General features: G+C 41.4%; 2 protein-coding genes across 2 annotated transcripts; one reads left to right on the forward strand and one right to left on the reverse strand.

Annotated features, from left to right (window-relative positions):
* Nucleotides 1–6,451: 6,451 nt before the first annotated feature.
* Nucleotides 6,452–17,010, reverse strand: LOC131941616 (uncharacterized). Its single transcript, XM_059300946.1, has 5 exons — nt 16,808–17,010; nt 16,187–16,276; nt 14,415–14,603; nt 10,905–11,137; nt 6,452–9,914 (listed from the first exon to the last, which is right to left on the reverse strand). Exons 4-5 carry the CDS (start codon nt 11,125–11,127, stop codon nt 6,949–6,951), a joined length of 3,189 nt encoding a protein of 1,062 aa, XP_059156929.1. The 5' UTR covers nt 11,128–11,137; nt 14,415–14,603; nt 16,187–16,276; nt 16,808–17,010; the 3' UTR covers nt 6,452–6,948.
* Nucleotides 17,011–17,121: 111 nt separating this feature from the next.
* Nucleotides 17,122–20,827, forward strand: LOC131941629 (uncharacterized). Its single transcript, XM_059300993.1, has 2 exons — nt 17,122–17,427; nt 17,773–20,827. The coding sequence occupies exons 1-2, from the start codon at nt 17,202–17,204 to the stop codon at nt 20,736–20,738; spliced, it is 3,192 nt and encodes a 1,063-aa protein (XP_059156976.1). The 5' UTR covers nt 17,122–17,201; the 3' UTR covers nt 20,739–20,827.
* The last annotated feature ends 476 nt before the right edge of the window (nt 20,828–21,303 follow it).

Genomic DNA, 21,303 nt, shown 5'->3' on the forward strand with positions numbered 1-21,303 from the left:
CAATACCTGCTATTCCACAATATTACGTTTGGCTTCACAAATAAGTTACCATCACAGTCAAAGAATTAAACAAAACCAGCTTTCTACTTATTTTCCCTCTCCTACTAGATCTAGATCTAGATCTAGTGAGCAACAACCCCCATGAAACAATTAATGTCCAAATAGAATCTAGATCTATTCTAGACTATATCTAGATCTAGTCTAGCTTTTTACACCGTAAAAGCAAACATTAAAGTAATCAAAACAAAAAAAAAAAACCACTTTGTAACATACAGCATGCTCTACATCTAGATATTTAGATCTATATCTAAGGCAAAAATAATAGCGACCAGTAGATCTACGTATTAAATGTCAGATAATATCACAAGGCATAGAACCCAAAGGCACACACATATATAAATAATAATAATATATATATATATATATATATATATATATATATATATATATATATATATATATATATATATATATATATATATATATATATATATACATATATTTATTACTTTACAGGTAGTGAGATTCAGTGGATGTGGGGGGGGGGGGGGGTTAACAGGGCCCACCCGTAATAATAACACTACAGGCGTTGCATTGTCGTGCAAGCAATTGAGAGAATTTATAAATGAACTGGTAAATTTAAATGTTACCCTAAAAGCCTCAGTTTACTGGAAAATCCCCCCCCCCCCCCTTCCTTCACAGACCTGCACCTTCCTCCCAACTGTCGGTCAAACATTTATCAATGTTTTTCTAATAATTTATACCTTCATGACAATTTATTTTTCATCTAATTAATTTTTTATCAACATGGCGGTACTAACAACACAAGTTTCTGAATATCATCCAATCGCAAAGAAACTTTGGAATACAAAATAGTATTTTTATACAAATTTAAAAAAAATAAATAGTAAATTACTAGACTTATTTTTAACAGAGAGACTATAGTGTCCTTAAATAATATTTTCGATTTACGACCTTCCATGAGAAACAAAAGAAAAAATATCTAATTATTATAAAGGATAAAGCATTTTTAATAATATGGTCTAAGGGAAATAACAAGATAAATACGTTTATATTCAAAATTATAAAAGTAGCAACCCATGCTTATTAAATTAAAAGGGACGTAATCGAGTAAAATATTATATTTTTTTTGCAGACAGAGTTGTATCCCTCTTTCAATTACTGTAAAAAATAATAATTTAATTATTTTAAATATTTTATTATCGATATTTTAAATAAGACGATTTATTTAACTAAACTATAAGCGCCTTTATTTATAAAAGAAATTATTATATAAGTGTTTTATCAAATTCAATATGTCCGTTGTGTGAATTTTTAATGGTAGTCACTCGTGATTTATGTCTAAAACGTGAATTATAGACCTACTAGCCATCGGTACCCGTTTCACGTGAATTATAGACCTACTAGCCATCGGTACCCGTTTCACGTGAATTATAGACCTACTAGCCATCGGTACCCGTTTTAGGTGAATTATAGGCCTACTTGTACTTGTTTGAGAAAATAATTTATGAAATAGTTATTGGTCAAAACGCAATGTGCTACACGCTGAAAGACATTAGTGACAAAGCAAAGAAATAAATAATTAGCTAAAAATCCGACACATTTAACATAACACAGCCACACACTGATTAAGTGACTTAAATGATTCCGTTACAAATCTGGCTTTTCAATTGTCATTATGTTGTTTTTAAGTTATTTGTATTAGTTTGACCGATAAAATTGTATACATTTCATAGCGTACGTCTTGATGAGTAGATCTATAGATCTAGATCTAAATCAAATTTGAATGAAGTAGTTCCTTTCTTTATAGTCTAAAATCGGAAGATTCACATATAAAAATAAATAAAAAATAAAATTCGACTTGGCGTGTCTCGATCCCGCACCACCTACGTGTTATTAAGTACTCTATCATCTCAGCTATTTATGGAGAATGAAAGACTTATTTTAAAAAACTTAACTTACGCTAATATGCCTATTCTTTCAAATTAATTTTTTAAAATCCCAAATTAGCCAGTTCCATAGCTTAACAAACAAAGATTTCTATAAAATAATTAAGGCCTGAAATAGTTTAATATAGAAATTTATTTTTGGAATATATTCTAGAGTAGATCAGGGGCGGAACTACAGTGCCGCCAGACCCCGCAATGCGGGGGGGGGGGGGGGGGGGCAGACCAATTGGGGGCCCAAAAATCCTGGCTAAATTATTTTTAAAAAATTAAAAAAAAATAAAAAAATTAGGTGGAGGTCGAGTTATCTTTCTTCTACAGTTACAAACAAACACGATAGTCGGCAAACGTCTTTGAGAAAAATGCACTGACTATAGCTCGAGAGACCGCCAGACATATAGACAACTTCAAAGACGAAGCATCTGAAATTTGACTGTGCCGGTACGCTTTGAAATCGGGCTGGGGAAATGTTGCGGCGAGGCGACTATCCTGGTCTTCTAGACCAGGGGTCTCCAAACTTTTCAGTCCGAGGGCCGCATTAACTATCAAATTTCAGTTCAGGGGCCAGGTTCTTTCAGGCATGTCTTTGATTTTTCTGGGCGAAGTTCCTCAGCCATCACCAACAAACGATTTTTCCTTGGACAAAAAGATCTCCGCGGGCCGGATGAGAGGACCTCGCGGGCCGCATCCGGCCCGCGGGCCGTAGTTTGGAGACCCCTGTTCTAGACGATCGGAAAAAGTCGGCACTAATGATGTAGATGTTTATCGGCGCTTTCTTGTCCCCTTCCCTTCCCAACTCTCTCCCCCCCCTCCCCCCTACCCCTCACTTCTACCCCTCACCACACCCTTACTCTTACAATAAGATGTAATGCATAGATTAACGAACCGTCTATGAACTGTAAACTGACCACTTCTGCACATTTTGTTAAAGACACTAGTCAGTAGTTGTTCATTTACCTGAAGAACAGGGGCGGAACTACAGTCTCGCCAGACCCTGCAATGCGCGGGGGGGGGGGGGGGGAGGGGGAGGCCGTTTAGGGGCCCACGGCTGACCAAATTTTTTTTTTTTTTTAAATTTTGAATTTAATTTTTGCCTTAATATTTGGTTTGTAAAAGGAAAACACTGTAGCTGCGGTACGATTATCTTTATTTTACAGTCACTATACCACGCTCTTCCGCAAAAGATAAAATCCATTACACAAACGACAGTGTAAAATATAGGCAACTCTTCAAATTTTGAATGACTTCTTTGACTCGTTGCCCCCCCCCCTCCCTTTGATAGCTAAATAGAGGACACGTAACTGTTTGACCGATCCTCCAAAGTATACTGTGGTGGATGGGGCAGGGGATGGGGACCAAAAAGGGGGTTAAAATATTGTCGACAAATTCTTTACATATTTAAAACAGTTATTTATAGTTGTATTTTTTAACCATCGTCAAGGCCGAGTTCTATTTCCCTACAATCAAACACACGCTGTCGCCGGCAAAATTCTTTTTAAAAAAACAACAAAGTCCATAGCACGAAAAGCCGCTACATATGAAGTGGGCTTTCAATACTTTCATGATGCGCGATTCTTATTTGCGGCATTGGTAGGGGACCCGAAATCCATTGTACATTTTTCAATGTTAATATGTGTTTGTGATAGTGGTTGAATTTGTATCCTGTACTATCTTGTATCGTACAAATAATTTTAAAAAATAATATAATACTAGACAGTGGCGTAGCCAGGATCGTCTCAAGGGTGGGGGGGGGGGGGGTTCCAATTTTTTACTTTCGATTTGCACCCCCCCCCCCCTCAAACTTTCGATTTGCACTAAACGTAAACTTTTAAGGCCTATACTTCAAATTATCTCCCCTGAGTAAGTTTTCCAATGGGCGATGCTGACGTACATAGATCAAGGCGTTTTGTTGTCCCTTTCAAGTTTTTTCCAGAGCCGACCCCTATCCCATCCCTCTTTTTCAACCTCACAAGTATCGAGGAGATAAATGTATCGTTTATGAACTACTTCCTAACCGTACGATTCACCACTTCAGCACATTTTGTCAGACACTAGACAGCACTAGATCTAGTCAACACATATTAATTTACTTTCATAGTATTAGTCACATCTAATTCACAAAACAGGGCAGGTAAGATTATTTTTTATATAATTATTTAGAAATTAATTAGAACGTTTAGAATTAATTGAACATTATTAATAGTCATTGAGGTGGTGGTGTGTGAGGGTCTGGCTTTTTGTTAACCCCCCCCTCCCCTAAATCAGAAGGTTATCCAACGCGTGACCTGGCCACATACAGTTGTACATGTGAAAAACATTTTTCTCTCTATTATTATTATGCATTACTGCATCATTCACCCAATCGCCATGAAAACTTGGGAAGCTGTTGAGTACAGCCCCGCTAAGGTTTCTGTCATAGGCCTAACATTTGTACATATTTGAGTGGGGACTCCTAACGGAAATATGTGATTTAGCGCCCCGTGATCCTGCATAAGCGGATGAGGTTACTACTTGAATACAACTGGCGTCAGTGTCATCCTGAGCGCATCACATATGAGCAAGTTGGCCCCCACAGACAGTCGTTTAAAAGTTCCCACAACACTAGGAATAAGTCGCGCTACTACACTCGATGACTAAATCTAATTAGGTGTCGCACCAATGTTTCTTCCAGGGTAGACTGTTTTCGGGGGAGGGGAGGGGGGGAGCTCTGCCGGAAGAAACAATGTGTCACACCCATCACCCGTGCAGTAATGTAACCGGTAGCTCCAAGAGCCCCGTGACTCCCCTGACACCTGGGCCGTCGCCGAGGGATTTACAGCATGCCTTGGCGTGTCTAGTTGGTAGTGTGGACAAACCCGCGCCTTAAGATCCAAGAAATGAACTGCCGACATTGTTAACATTTAATTCAACTTCTGGAAAACAGGGCACACGGTTAGTAACGTTTTGATGAAAACCTCAGTTTGGTGAGTTGGACTAGATTTAGAAAGGGGCCAGCTCGTGTGTTGGAAAACCTCTGAGTTATTCGTGTACTAGATGGAATTTTTTTTTAATTGAGAGAAAACCTTGTTTTATATATATATATATATATATATATATATATATATATATATATATATATATATATATATATATATATATATATATATACATATATATATACATATATATATATATATATATATATATATATATATATATATATATATATAGGGGCCCAAAAAAATTCTTCGGGGGGGGGGGGGGGGGCTTTTTTTCTAGTTCCGCCACTGATACACATGACATGTTGTTGTGCTTAGATTTAATTGAATTTTTTTTTTCAAAACCCGATCAGGCCAGAAATGAGTGTCCTATGTTCGTATTGTGTGTTTATATATATATATATATATATATATATATATATATATATATATATATATATATATATATATATATATATATATATATATATATATATATATATATATATATATATATATATATATATATATATATATATACATATATGGGGGGCCCAAAAAATTGTTTTGCGGGGTGGCCCATTTTTTCTAGTTCCGCCACTGGAGTAGATAGAGTCTAAATCTAGATCTTAGCGACTTAGCGTCTACGTCTAGTTTTTGTGTAGATTTAGATCTAGTCTAGATCTAGAATCTCTAGATCTAGAATCCAAATAGATAAACAAGTTAATAAAAAGTCTAGTGACAATTTTAGCGCAATTTCCTTATGTTATCCATAACAATTTTTTTTGGACCGAACGAAAGGATATTTTTGAAAACTTTCTTCGGCAATATTGTTCTAAATTATGGCAGGAATCGATTGGTAAATGTTTCAAGTCGCTAAGTGGTCTGGTTGCCGAGATATGGGCAAAAAACTGCATTTTTTCGAGGTTTTTTGGCTTTTCCGGGAAATCCAGGAAGGAATTCCGGGAATTTTTTTGGCCCACAATCATCCTCGGAACTTGCTTAACATATTTGCTTCTAGTCCTCGATATTGCTTCGTTGAGGAGGAGATACGACTTAAAGCTGCGGACACACATCCATCCAAAAACTGCATTTTTTCGAGGTTTTTTTTTGGCTTTTCAGGGAAATCCAGGAAAGAATTTCGGGAATTTGTTTGGTTCTTAATCATCCTCGGAACTTGCTTAACATATTTGCTTTTGGAACTAGTCCTCGATATTGCTTCGTTGAGGAGGAGATACGACTTAAAGCTGCGGACACACATCCATCCATCCATCCAGAAATAACGAATTAATAATCGCAATTGCCAGTATGGATATTGCGCTAAAAAATTATAATTTTAGGCCAAATAAATTGTATTATATACATTTCATAGCGTACGTAGATCTAATTCAAATTTGAATGAAATAGTTCATTTCTTTTTATTCTAAACTCGGCAGATGTCGTCATTGTTTCATGGGTTCTTTTTCACAACTATAAACACTTTTCCTGTTGCATAATTAAAACTGTTTTTCAACATTCGAATATGCCTTTATTTTTTCTTTTTTAAATAAAATGTTGGTTATACATTTAAAACATCTACTATATTATTTTCAACAAAAGTCCGTATCAAGTTCTCCATATATCGCTGAAGATTCTGATGTGATACCCTGCGAAAATATTTTTGCGGACAGAGAGAGAGAGAGAGAGAGAGAGAGAGAAGTGCGCCACCCCATGCGAATGGCTATCTCTGATACTATCATTGATCTGATCACTGAGTAACTCATAAACATAAAAGAGCTATATTTGTATATCATATGACTTATTCAAGGATCATAAGCCAATCTTTACTAGGGCCTATGCTCCGACTCTCAGCATTTTGAATCTATAATTAGAATAACAAAGGGAAGAAAACGAAAATTAAAACTGATTTCCGCCATTAACAAATAGTGTTTGATCGGCTGAGTGCGCTCATGGGCTTTTATATATTAGGATTGTTGTAGCTAGAACTAACGCGCTGTCTCAAGCCCTAGCAGGTACTATCGCGGTTAAATAGGAGGAACAGGCGTAGTGACTCGCCTTTGTCTGAAGGGTTTGAACGTGACGTCATCGCCGTAATGGAAGGCCTGCGGACCGACCCATTTCAAAGCTTCCGGACGCCGCAGCAAATCATGTGACGGCAACAGAAGAACGGCAACCCTCTGTCCGTACTTGACCTCCTCAGTTGTGATGGGTTCCGCGTTGTCGGCGTCCACCACACAGATGAGGTCTGGCACTGAGCCCACACACTCGCCCCGCCGCCCCTGGACCAGCGGTATGATGACCAGGTTCTCGTTCTGGAACTCAATCAGCAGCTCTCGGCCCAGCCACTGCTCCACGCCCTCCACCACGAGAAAACCTTTGTTGAAGCCGCCGCTCGTCTCCCTCTGGACGTCCAAGATTTTCCCAGTCATGACGTGTAAGGCGTCCTCCTGCTGTACGATGGCGTCAATCACCGACTCCTTGTTTAGCCTGGCCCTCAGGATGCGGTCCCCCAGCCTCCAGGCGCTGCTGACCGTGTGCAGGGGGGTTTTGGTCAAGACAACTTCTTTCTTCAGTGGCAGAGCCAGTCCAGCGGAACATCCGTTCTCTATGGACACGTCACGCAAAAAGTTCTCTAGAAGTTTCCCCCCTGGGGCAAACAGAAGCGCCGTCCTCTCTCGGTGGTTTCCGCTGCCAACAATGGCGGCAGGGTACGGATATTCACCAAACATGTAGGGCATGAACATCTGTACCTCGGGGAAAGCTCGGCTCATGCCGTCCCCGTCCAGGATTGGGATATTGGACTTGGCGGCAATCAGAAACGGCTCGATGGCGTTCATCCCGCCAATTTCAGCAGAGACGGTCGCCAGAAGTCGGCACCCAGTCGACCTTTCGCCAGTCGGGCGATAGTTTTTGATGAACTTTACCCCCGCGGGATTTGTCTCAATGTCTACCCCGCCCAAGTTCTGCAACTCGCCATCTTTAAACCCGCCAATCTCATACAAATCGTGAAGACATTCCATCGCCGCCTGTGTTTCAAAAGACGATACGCCCTGCTCGTACATGATCAGTGGCGCCCCTATGAAAGCAGACGTTATAACAATGTCCTTATCAGGGTCTGCATCTTTCAGTAAGCGTTCAGGGGTGACGACTCTCATTTTTCCGCCATCTTGAATACACTTAATGGCCCTGAGCCGCCCCAGATGTGGGTTGCCTCCCCCTCCACAGCCGTAGATCCCAGAGCCCACCACGATACACTCAATGTCCCACTCGGACAAGGTCCACTCGCCGGTCACGTGGTCGACGTTAGGCTCTTTTGGTGTCTTGCTCCAGTCCGTGACGTCATCTTCTTCATTTCCTGCAATTCTTTTTCCTGTGGCAGAAAACGTCTGCTTCTGCCCGACCAGTGTCTGCTGCTGGATGAGTTCCTGGGAGTGGGGTGGCTCCTCCCACTCTGTCAGATGGTCAGCTGACCAGGTGGTCAAATCTCCAACAACTTTCACTTTCATTTGAGTGGCGTTGCCTGGGGTGTAAGCTATGACCGAATCCTGTTTTTCTAGAATCTCTAACGTCTTCTGGTCAGCGCCTTGTCCGATAACAATCTCCTTCAGACTGGCGCAGATTTTGTCCATGGCTTCGTCTCTCGCCTTGGTAAAGAATGGTTTTCTGGCTTCGTTTCGAACCCGCTCCGTTTCCTTGCCGTCAGGGTCGTTGGTGACTTTAGCAACTTCTTCTTGGACGCATCTCTCCATCTGGCTGGCGTCGATGTAGTCCATCAGGTTGACCACATTGTTGAAGGTGGCGGAGACTTTGCTCAAGGCAGCTCCAATGGCGTTAGCCACACCGAAGTGTTCGGGAACAATCAGCTGCGTGGTTCCCTTGAGGTTCCTCGTCCTGTCAATCAAGACGCTGCCTCCACCGACGATGATGACCGGCAGCTCTTCTTTGCTTAATTTGATTTTATCGATGGCGTCCTCCACGAGCCTGTGGATTTCATCCGTGGCCAGTCGAACCAAATCTGGGTTCAAATCTTTGACGTTCTCGAAACTTCCAAGTCGGGCTAGGCCAGATGCCACGGCTATGTCTGTGGCCGTCAAAGATTTTTGTGCCAGATCTGCAGGCTCGCTGAAGACGTGGGCTTCTTGCATCAGATTCAGACCGGCACTCAATGGTCCAACTGCCACACGGACACGCCCATCCTGTGTCACGTGTTCTTTGACATACGACCCCCCACCCAGGCCGATGCTAATGACGTCAGGCATACGGAAGTTGGTCCTGACATCGGCGACCTTGACATGGCTCGCTGCTTCTCTAGGAAAGCCGTCTTTCAGAATGCCGACGTCTGTGGTGGTGCCGCCAATGTCGATGACGATGGCGTCCTTGAGACTGGACAAGAAGGTGGCGCCACGCATGCTGTTGGTTGGCCCTGAAGCGAAGGTCAGCACGGGCTGCTGCAAGACCCCGTCACTACTGGCCACAGTCCCGTCGTTCTGGGTCAGATAGAACGGACATTTCAGGCCGATGTCTTCCAGCGCGGATTTGAACCCACTCACTGTTTTCTTGCATAACGGTTTCAAGCACTCGTTGAGTATGGCGGCATTTTCCCTCTCCAGCAGGCCGATGTGACCCACCTCATGAGACAGCGTCACCGTCGCCTCCGGATATTCCTCCTGGGTTATTTCCCTTGCTCTGATCTCCTGATCTGGTCGTGTGGGTGAGAAGACGCCGATGTAGGCGATGTTTTTAATGCCCTTGACCTTGATCTCCTGGATGACGTCACGTAGCTGGACCTCGTCGATTGGCTCGTGTTCCTTGCCGTCAAAGCGACAGCCGCCGTGAACCAGGTAGATGGCGCCACAGATGATGTCTCGCAGTCGAGAGGGGAAGTCCATGAACGGGGGCACCTCATCTGAAACTGGCCCACAAATTCGGACGGCCGCCACACTGGCCAGCTCCTTGCCTTGAACAACTGCGTTGACAAAATGGGTTGTCCCTGAAAGCAACCAATCAAATCAATCCATCAGTCAACCAATCAATCAATTAATAAGTCAACCAATCAGTCAACCAATAAGTCAACCAATAAGTCAACCAATCAATCAATCAGGTTGTGTCAAAAAAAGATCGGTGTCGTATAGAAAAAAAAAGAGCTCACTTATGAAAACAAAATTTTCTTTTATTTGTATACACAAAAGATTTTAGGAATAAGAAATAAAATGACAACAAGTTAAATGTAAGCCCTGCTATGGGGGGATACCTAATATCTACCCTTCTAGGCTTATCTAACTAACTACTGTCCGGTCAGTGCAAGCCCGGATAAACCCAGACTGGTTAATAACCTAACCTTAGTCTAAATAATAATAAAACTACTAAAAATAAAACAAAAACTTAAACAATATAATGACATTTATTTAACAAAATAAATATGGAACCAAGCTTATAAACAAACTAGAATTTAGGTAAAACAGAACACTGGAGACATACACAATAGAAACAGAACTCAACGGAACAAAACGCCCAATTTCGGACCACCGTCACCACATAAACGTGACATAGAAACTCTTCAACACACATGCCTCGACATTCCAGCAGAATGTCTCTCCATGTCGACACACCACATTCACGAACAAAGAAACCAATACTACGAACAAGAAAATAGTCCCTAATACAATAATAAGTAACATTCAGGACATAAAGCAAAGTGGAGCAACAATCCAAAACAAAGTTTGCATAAATAATAACACTAAAATATAAACAAGACACAATAACCAGGCTACAAACCATTGTAAAATCAAAATCACATCAGCGCCATAATAGCGGACTACTTAACTAAAAACCACAACAATCCTCAAAGGAACATAAAAAGCGACATTCGCCTTCTTAGTTACAAATAATTATAATAACAGATAAACACACTCCAGCCGCTCACATAAAGACATACCGATGTTGACTTGAGAAACAAAATGACAACAAGTTAAAGACATACCGATGTTGACTTGCATTGGGGCGACTGCCTTGCCAGCACTTTTGGTTTGTAACAGACATCCTAAAATCGCCTTTTTGACCCCAGTGGTGACGTCACTTGTGGTCAGTTCTTTCTGCTCTGCCAGAACCACAGGCGAGCCGTCCTGGTAGCTGATGACAACAGCATCGGTGTTGGTTCCACCGATGTCCACTCCCACAACAACAGGGGTCACGTGTGACGTCATGACGCAGTCACTGAAAGACGTGTGACGTCATAATGGTTTGGGTTGGGATGGTTTATTTGTGTTACAAATATTTGGTAACAACCTGTATGCAGGTAACAACAACCTGTATGCAGGTAACAACGACCTGTAGGCATATGCAGGTATAACGACCTGTATGCAGGTAACAAAAACCTGTATGCAGGTAACAACGACGTGTATGCAGGTAACAACGACGTGTATGCAGGTAACAACAACCTATAGGCAGGTAACAACGACCTGTATGCAGGTAACAAAAACCTGTAGGCAGGTAACAACGACGTGTATGCAGGTAACAAAAACCTGTATGCAGGTAACAACGACCTGTAGTCAGGTAACAAAAACCTGTATGCAGGTAACAACGACCTCTAGTCAGGTAACAAAGACCTGTATGCAGGTAACAACGACCTGTATGCAGGTAACAAAAACCTGTATGCAGGTAACAACGACCTGTAGTCAGGTAACAAAGACCTGTATGCAGGTAACAACACCCGTGTATGCAGGTAACAAAAACCTGTATGCAGGTAACAACGACCTGTAGTCAGGTAACAAAGACCTGTATGCAGGTAACAACGACCTGTATGCAGGTAACAAAAACCTGTATGCAGGTAACAACGACCTGTAGTCAGGTAACAAAGACCTGTATACAGGTAACAACGACGTGTATGAAGAAAAAGCGTGTTGCGCAGCTCTCGTTGTAACCTTTGTTGCCATGGTAATGATGGCTGAACCCTGAACCTTAAGTCCTAACTTCTGTTTGACCATATGTATTTAGGGGCCTATCAGTTTATGCTTATGCGCAGAGCCCACGGTCTACATTTAATGACGAAGGGGTCCTCATCTCTACGATAAGATGTTTTAAAAATTAATCGCGTTTTATTTCTTTAATTTTGTTTGAAACCTCACCAAAGATTAGTGTGCTCAAATATAAGGTAAGTTTGGATAATTAATTAGATACTTAAAATTTAAAGTCAGAGAAAAGTAAATTAATGAATCAAGTCTAAGGGTCGAAAAAAATCAATATCTGTTAAAAAATTAAGTCTTAACCTTCCACATAGGCAGAAAAGTCGCCCGCGAGTGAGCCTTATTTTCGCGCCAAATTTCCAGTAATTATTAGGCCTACATAATTAAAATATCGCATCTCTTGATATCGGCTCTCTTAATATTAGTATTTGTAGTATTAGTTATTCATTGTCACTTAGGCCTGATTATAATTTTATTAGTTTAAGTAGCCTACATACTGTAATAGATTGACGATAGAAGCATGTGATTGTATATAAAACGTTTATTGGCCTCAACTACATGATGGTAACGAGAGAGAGGCGGAAGTCACGAGACACAAATATATATATATACATATAAGGGACATCACTCAAGATAACAGTATAAATATAATACTAATACAAGAAGAGTGAGTTCCCTTGACTTCACAATTCTCACTATATTACACATACTAAATTATTACGGTTGAATAGGTCTAGATCTAGAGTCTAGACTGTAGGCCTACATTTATTTTATTTTTAGATCTTTACACAAAAGTTGGCTTTTAGATCTTGATCTAGCTAGATCTACTAATTAGATTCTAGAATAGATTTAGAAAAATGAATCTAGATTCTAGATCTAGAATCTACATCTACTGATCTAGTAACTAGAATCTAGATTCTAATTCTGGTAAAAAAAATAAAAAAGAATCTAGATCTACATTTAAGTCTAAGATAAGTTGTTGCTGAAAAAATGCTTACTGCGAATTGTAAACTAATTTTGAAAACTAATACTAACAATGTTTATAATTATGTTTTGTTTTCATAATGTAAAAAAAAAAACATTTTAATTACATAACTTATTTTTCAGGGTAATTTGAATCAGCAAGATAACCTAGAATCAGTAGTTAATGTGCTTCAAAAATGTTGGTCCAAACTAATTTAAACTATTTTCTTTTTCAGTTTGATCACTCAAGTACTAACGCTTTTTAAAGATGTATTTCTTTTCCTTAGATGTGCTAATTGTATCTAAAGACTAATTATAATTGATACTTTAGAAAATTGTTTTTAAACACTAAAGTAATCCAAGAAATTTGTTGTCACTTATTTTTTTTCCAGCATACACTCAAGGCATGGGTGTTTATTCCTTGATAATTGATACTATTTTTCTTCTTAAGAGGGATCGTAATGAGACGAGACTGATTTCTTGTACTGTAGATTTGTTTCTTCAAACCAATTATGATTATGTAACTGTTTTACAGTACTATGTTGATAGTAGATTATACAAAGGCTAAATTTAGGTTGTCGCTATGTAATTTATTTCTTTGCTCTGATAAATATATTTTTAAATTATTGCAACAAATCTTTTTTTTTTTAACTTTGCCATTCTCCTAAATGTTTCTATTTTATTAGACAAAATCAAAATTGATGCGGTGATCTGATAACTGTATTTTAATAATTTATATTTCTTTTAGCAAACATTGAAATGTCAGTATTGTCAGTATGCTGTGTTTCTCACATTGTAACAATTTACATTGAATAGTTTACTAGTAATAAATGAATACTGGTACACACTTTGACAGCTGTTTCCTTTTTATTTTGTTTTATAATTTTATTATGGCCTCCTGATATAGAGACTGATATCAAGTACAAGGGGGTGAGGGGGGGGGGGTCTGAGAAAGTAATGTCAAGGCAACCAGTTGCTACTTTCATTTATCATGTCGTGTGTGTGTGTGTGTGTGTAGGCAGAGTTTCTTCCAGGCATCTCTTCGGCCCCCCCCCCCCCCCCCCCGAAATTTTTTTACCGCCCCCCCCCCCCCCCGAACGAAATGAAATTTATATAATTTATATAGAAAATATATACTTTTAACAGTGTCCGCCTTCCCCCCCCCCCCCCCCCCCCCCGAAAGAAAGTCTACCCCCCCCCCCCCCGAAAATTTCAAGTTTCCCCCCCCCCCCCCCCCGGAGAAAAAAGTCTGGAAGAAACACTGTATGTAGGTCTACTCTACTTCATCTACCCAAGTAATATCGTTCATTACAATAAGAACGTGTGCAGTAATACGTGCGTGTGCATTTCTATTATATAATAATAGTAGTAACAGTATTAAATATTAAAAAATCGGTTTACAATAACTAGATCTTGACCTAGTTTTATCTTAAACCTACATTAACTTTTTTTTAACGGAGTAATAAGTAAGTCAATATATTATGAGGTTGACAATGGCATGTAATTACTCAGTCAAATCACATCCAGTCCAGTATAACTTAGGCTTTAAGTAAAAAAATTCCTACCAAGAGATCGGCAGACGTGTCGTGTGTTGAGAAACTCAGCACAGCAGAACAAAGTTGACCTCAGATAGCAGCAGGGGGCGGTCTGATCACGTGGGACGTGTAATCTAGTGCACCAACCAATCGCGTTAGGTCGTCTAACAGCTCCTGGCATCAGCGAGCCAACCACGTATCACTCGCACTTTTACCGATCTATCGGCCATATATCAAATAACTACAACATTAATTATGTTGCATTGTATGGGGAATATGAGGACAAATATTGATTATAATTGAATTTTTTAATTATCAAATTAACATATTACATTGCTAAGAAAGAAAGATTTATATAAATACTAGACGACCCGTTAACCTTGGATAACTCTGAGTTTCGGGTGTCATCAATAAATGACCCTACGTTTGTATGACGATTATTATCTTTTCTCTCCCCTCCCCACTGTCACACAAAGTCATACCTTACAATACATCTAAAAATACGTCACGCCTCACACAACATGTTTTTGTCTTTTAAAAGGATTTTGGCTCAACATGGGTCTGACCATGTTAGTTGTGAAAAAAGCAAATAAATCAAGTGGCGTCACTATAAATAAAGTAATTGTTCTGAACTTTTGTATTTTAAAATACACATAAAAAATAAAAATTCAAACGTATAAAAACAGAGACTTTGAGTAGAATATAGATAATAATACATTCGACTTTTTAAATCGAGAACGTAGTCCTATCTCCATGTACACCATGCTTCGAAAATTAAAGCGTTTTTCGCTTTGTATAATTACATTTTCTGGATTTGTTTTTAAGCGTTTAATTTCTTGTGTACAAATAACTGTTAGATTGACAAGATCATGGCCAATAGACTTTAGAGCTAGACGAATAGCTACATTTGAATTTATATCTAAGATATTTACTGTGTAAACCAATAAACCTCCAAGTATAGAACTAGACGAATAGCTACATTTGAATTTATATCTAAGATATTTAATGTGTAAACCAATAAACCTCCAAGTATAGAGCTAGATGAATAGCTACATTTGAATTTATATCTAAAATATTTACTGTGTAAACCAATAAACCTCCAAGTAAACTCCAAACAGTGTCACGATGTTCCCCGTTAGATTCAGCTTGAGTAAAACAACAGGCGAATGTGGATATATGAATGATCGTCAACAGTTTAAAATATTTAAAAGACGCCACCAGAATTATTTTTTAAAATAAAACCATGATAATCATCATAATGAGTTCGAGTGATTAGCTTGATACTTTTTACTAGCAATTATTTAACGGGGATATGCTCCGGTTTTTTCCCTATTTTTTACAATTTAAAATCTAAAGCCTTTTAAATACTTTTACTATGGTTGGCACATAAAAGTAAGGACTAAACAGCAAAAAAAAGGGTTAAAAACAATTTTGGTTGTCATGGAAACCCGAAAAAACCTCCGCCATTTTGAATTTTGTGGTACTTACTTGTTAAAACGCACTGATAGCAATCAAATTTAAAACGCTTATATTTCTGTATATATTTAAACTTTTGTCGCGACAACTTTTTGAAAGAGTTACTTCTCAGAATGTTTACAAGATCAGAAAAACAAAACCCTTTTTAGCATGCACAAGTTTCAAAATTTTCATATCATTAACCATTTTTTTCTATAAAAGCCATCACAATTCCCTCGTAAAAAAGTTTTATTTTTGCTTGAAGAACTATTACTGAAAATATGGTGGCCATTGTTTAAAATATTAAAAAAAAGTAGTAGGCGTTTTAGTGTTAAAAAACTACTAACCGAGAAAAACAGCAAAATGTAACGAAAAGCAGGTCACAAAAATATCATATCTGTGTAATTTGTTAAGCCGACTGTAAGCTTTGGGTGTTTCTGGTGAGATGGAAAATACGTTTAACAAGTACATGATAAATTCAGCTTGCCAGCGATGCCAAATACAACATGATGATTGATATAAAACTTTTCGTAAAGAACTTGCAAGATTGGGAAAAAAATGGGATTATTTTCTGAATACAAAAATGGACAAAGTATCCAAAAGTGCAAAAACAAAACTATCATTACGAAAATCAGGATTTTGGTCATTTTGTAATGAGCAAATCCTCTTAACTTGCTTCCTCTCCTTGTCATACTTTTGTCATATGGGTCGAAAAGGGCGAGCAAAATTTTGGCAAATTTTAACGGACTAATTTCCCTGAAACTTGGCAGGTGGTTCAAGACCCGATGACAAGTCAAATTTGACTTAATTTAATGCTATATTTATTATTTAAAAATAGCCTTGGCTCTCAATGATCAGTACGGTGAAAAAGCGCCCCCACCCACCACCTTTTTTTTATTTTTCTGTTACACAATACGCTATAATACAATTTTTTTTTTCCTTTTAACTTTTAAGAGTTATCTACTCACCAATCCAGTACAAATCCTAGCTATTTTAATAGAGAGCAAGTGTTGAACAAACAGGTCAAGCCGACTAAAACTTTGTTACTTAATTTTAGTTGAGTGACCACGCCCCTATTTTAATGAATGTTATTTAGTGACCACGCCTCCTCTGTTAATATCTGGTAATATTCATGGCTATTCCCCCTGTATTAATATTCGAGATGACATCCCGTGTAAGACTTAAACTTTGGTAACAGATATCGGCCTGCATGGCGATCTTCACGTAGCGGTACACGTACAGAGCTGTGTAGCAAGACGTGTGTAGCGCGGCCGACACAGTGCTGTGTTGCTGATATCTTGCTCCAAGGTCGGTCCTATTGTTCTATCATCACACATCACACTAAGCTCCTGGGCTGACTGCATGATGACGTCACACGTGACCCCTGTTGTTGTGGGAGTGGACATCGGTGGAACCAACACCGATGCTGTTGTCATCAGCTACCAGGACGGCTCGCCTGTGGTTCTGGCAGAGCAGAAAGAACTGACCACAAGTGACGTCACCACTGGGGTCAAAAAGGCGATTTTAGGATGTCTGTTACAAACCAAAAGTGCTGGCAAGGTAGTCGCCCCAATGCAAGTCAACATCGGTATGTCTTTAACTTGTTGTCATTTTGTTAAGTCAACATTGGTATATCTTTAACTTGTTGTCATTTTGTTTCTCAAGTCAACATCGGTATGTCTTTAACTTGTTGTCATTTTGTTAAGTCAACATCGGTATGTCTTTAACTTGTTGTCATTTTGTTTCTTATTCCTAAAATCTTTGTGTAAAAATAAAAGAAAATTTTGTTTTCCTAAGTGAGCTCTCTTTTTTTCTATACGACACCCATCTTTTTTTTTTATACAACCTGATTGATTGATTGACTGACTTATTGGTTGACTGATGAATTGATTGATTGGTTGACTGATGGATTGATTTCATTGGTTGCTTTCAGGGACGACCCATTTTGTCAACGCAGTTGTTCAAGGCAAGGAGCTGGCCAGTGTGGCGGCCGTCCGAATTTGTGGGCCAGTTTCAGAAGAGGTGCCCCCGTTCATGGACTTCCCCTCTCGTCTGCGAGACATCATCTGTGGCGCCATCTACCTGGTTCATGGCGGCTGTCGCTTTGACGGCAAGGAACACGAGCCAATCGACGAGGTCCAGCTACGTGACGTCATCCAGGAGATCAAGGTCAAGGGCATTAAAAACATCGCCTACATCGGCGTCTTCTCACCCACACGACCAGATCAGGAGATCAGAGCAAGGGAAATAACCCAGGAGGAATATCCGGAGGCGACGGTGACGCTGACTCATGAGGTGGGTCACATCGGCCTGCTGGAGAGGGAAAATGCCGCCATACTCAACGAGTGCTTGAAACCGTTATGCAAGAAAACAGTGAGTGGGTTCAAATCCGCGCTGGAAGACATCGGCCTGAAATGTCCGTTCTATCTGACCCAGAACGACGGGACTGTGGCCAGTAGTGACGGGGTCTTGCAGCAACCCGTGCTGACCTTCGCTTCAGGGCCAACCAACAGCATGCGTGGCGCGACCTTCTTGTCCAGTCTCAAGGACGCCATCGTCATCGACATTGGCGGCACCACCACAGACGTCGGCATTCTGAAAGACGGCTTTCCTAGAGAAGCAGCGAGCCATGTCAAGGTCGCCGATGTCAGGACCAACTTCCGTATGCCTGACGTCATTAGCATCGGCCTGGGTGGGGGGTCGTATGTCAAAGAATACGTGACACAGGATGGGCGTGTCCGTGTGGCAGTTGGACCATTGAGTGCCGGTCTGAATCTGATGCAAGAAGCCCACGTCTTCAGCGAGCCTGCAGATCTGGCACAAAAATCTTTGACGGCCACAGACATAGCCGTGGCATCTGGCCTAGCCCGACTTGGAAGTTTCGAGAACGTCAAAGATTTGAACCCAGATTTGGTTCGACTGGCCACGGATGAAATCCACAGGCTCGTGGAGGACGCCATCGATAAAATCAAATTAAGCAAAGAAGAGCTACCGGTCATCATCGTCGGTGGAGGCAGCGTCTTGATTGACAGGACGAGGAACCTCAAGGGAACCACGCAGCTGATTGTTCCCGAACACTTCGGTGTGGCTAACGCCATTGGAGCTGCCTTGAGCAAAGTCTCCGCCATCTTCAACAATGTGGTCAACCTGATGGACTACATCGACGCCAGCCAGATAGAGAGATGCGTCCACGAAGAAGTTGCTAAAGTCAACAACGACCCTGACGGCAAGGAAACGGAGCGGGTTCGAAACGAAGCCAGAAAACCATTCTTTACCAAGGCGAGAGACGAAGCCATGGACAAAATCTGCGCCAGTCTGAAGGAGACTGTTATCGGACAAGGCGCTGACCAGAAGACGTTAGAGATTCTAGAAAAACAGGATTCTGTCATAGCTTACACCCCAGGCAACGCCACTCAAATGAAAGTGAAAGTTGTTGGAGATTTGACCACCTGGTCAGCTGACCATCTGACAGAGTGGGAGGAGCCACCCCACTCCCAGGAACTCACCCAGCAGCAGACGCTGGTCGGGCAGAAGCAGACGTTTTCTGCCACGGGAAAAAGAATTGCAGGAAATGAAGAAGATGACGTCACGGACTGGAGCAAGACACCAAAAGAGCCTAACGTCGACCACGTGACCGGCGAGTGGACCTTGTCCGAGTGGGACATTGAGTGTATCGTGGTGGGCTCTGGGATCTACGGCTGTGGAGGGGGAGGCAACCCACATCTGGGGCGGCTCAGGGCCATTAAGTGTATTCAAGATGGCGGCAAAATGAGAGTTGTCACCCCTGAACGCTTACTGAAAGATGCAGACCCTGTCAGAGATATTGTAATTTCTGCGGGTTTTATTGGGGCGCCACTGATCATGTTCGAGCAGGGCGTATCGTCTTTTGAAACACAGGCGGCGATGGAATGTCTTCACGATTTGTATGAGATTGGCGGGTTTAAAGATGGCGAGTTGCAGAACTTGGGCGGGGTTGACATTGAGACAAGTCCCGCGGGGGTAAAGTTCATCAAAAACTATCGCCCGACTGGCGAAAGGTCGAACGGGTACAGACTTATTGCCACAATGGCTGACGAGATAGGAGGGATGAACGCTATCGAGCCGTTCCTTGTCGCCGCTAGGTCCAATATCCCAGTCTTAGACTGTGACGGCATGAGCCGAGCTTTCCCCGAGGTCCAGATGTACATACCCTACATGTTTGGTGAATATCCGTACCCTGCCGCCATTGTTGGCAGCGGAAACCACAGAGAGAGGACGGCGCTTCTGTTTGCCCCAGGGGGGAAACTTCTAGAGAACTTTTTGCGTGACGCGTCCATAGAGAACGGTTGTTCCGCGGGGATGTCGGTGTCCCTCCACAAAAGTTGTGTCCTGGAGAAAACCGCCCACCACACGGTGAGCAGCGCCTGGAGGCTGGGGGACCGCATCCTGAGGGCCAGGCTAAACAAGGAGTCGGTGATTGACGCCATCGCACAGCAGGAGGACGCCCTACACGTCATGACTGGGAAAATCTTGGACGTCCAGAGGGAGACAAGCGGCGGCTTCAACAAAGGTTTTCTCGTGGTGGAGGGCGTGGAGCGGTGGCTGGGCCGAGAGCTGCTGATTGAGTTCCAGAACGAGAACCTGGTCATCATACCGCTGGTCCAGGGGCGGCGGGGCGAGTGTGTGGGCTCAGTGCCAGACCTCATCTGTGTGGTGGACGCCGACAACGCGGAACCCATCACAACTGAGGAGGTCAAGTACGGACAGAGGGTTGCCGTTCTTCTGTTGCCGTCACATGATTTGCTGCGGCGTCCGGAAGCTTTGAAATGGGTCGGTCCGCAGGCCTTCCATTACGGCGATGACGTCACGTTCAAGCCCTTCAGACAAAGGCGAGTCACTACGCCTGTTGCTCCTATTTAACTGCGTCAGTACCTCCTAAAGAGGTCAGCATCCATTATGACTGGATTCTTGTGGATTCTATTGTTAAATTAAACAGGAGCAATAACCGTGTTACAGCTGCCATTTTTATTACTTAATTGTTATCTCCCGTTAGCTTACTTTGCTCCAAAAACCAATGTCTGCGATGTTTTACATTTCAAAACTGTTCACAACATTTGGATATCAGGAGGGTTGACAATGGTCAACTACAGGCAGGTGGACAATGGTCAACTATGGGTGGGTGGACAACGGTCAACTATGGGTGGATGGACAATGGTCAACTATGGGTGGGTGGACAATGGTCAACTACAGGCGGGTGGACAATGGTCAACTACAGACGGGTGGACAATGGTCAACTACAGGCGGGTGGACAATGGTCAACTATGGGTGGGTGGACAATGGTCAACTATGGGTGGGTGGACAATGGTCAACTATGGGTGGGTGGACAATGGTCAACTATGGGTGGGTGGACAATGGTCAACTATGGGTGGGTGGACAATGGTCAACTATGGGTGGGTGGACAATGGTCAACTATGGGTGGGTGGAC

This window comes from Physella acuta, unplaced genomic scaffold (assembly GCF_028476545.2).
Source record: "Physella acuta isolate Inbredline_101_S28 unplaced genomic scaffold, ASM2847654v3 ptg000367l, whole genome shotgun sequence".
NCBI lineage: Eukaryota > Metazoa > Mollusca > Gastropoda > Physidae > Physella > Physella acuta.

Bases quoted from the DNA above. Each gene is read 5' to 3' on its own strand.
- LOC131941616 (XM_059300946.1), bottom strand. From the start codon at position 11,127: ATGACGTCACACGTGACCCCTGTTGTTGTGGGAGTGGACATCGGTGGA. The intron at 9,915-10,904 runs GTATGTCTTTAA...GGTTGCTTTCAG, and splicing joins CCCAATGCAAGTCAACATCG to GGACAACCCATTTTGTCAAC.
- LOC131941629 (XM_059300993.1), top strand. From the start codon at position 17,202: ATGATGACGTCACACGTGACCCCTGTTGTTGTGGGAGTGGACATCGGT. The intron at 17,428-17,772 runs GTATGTCTTTAA...GGTTGCTTTCAG, and splicing joins CCCAATGCAAGTCAACATCG to GGACGACCCATTTTGTCAAC.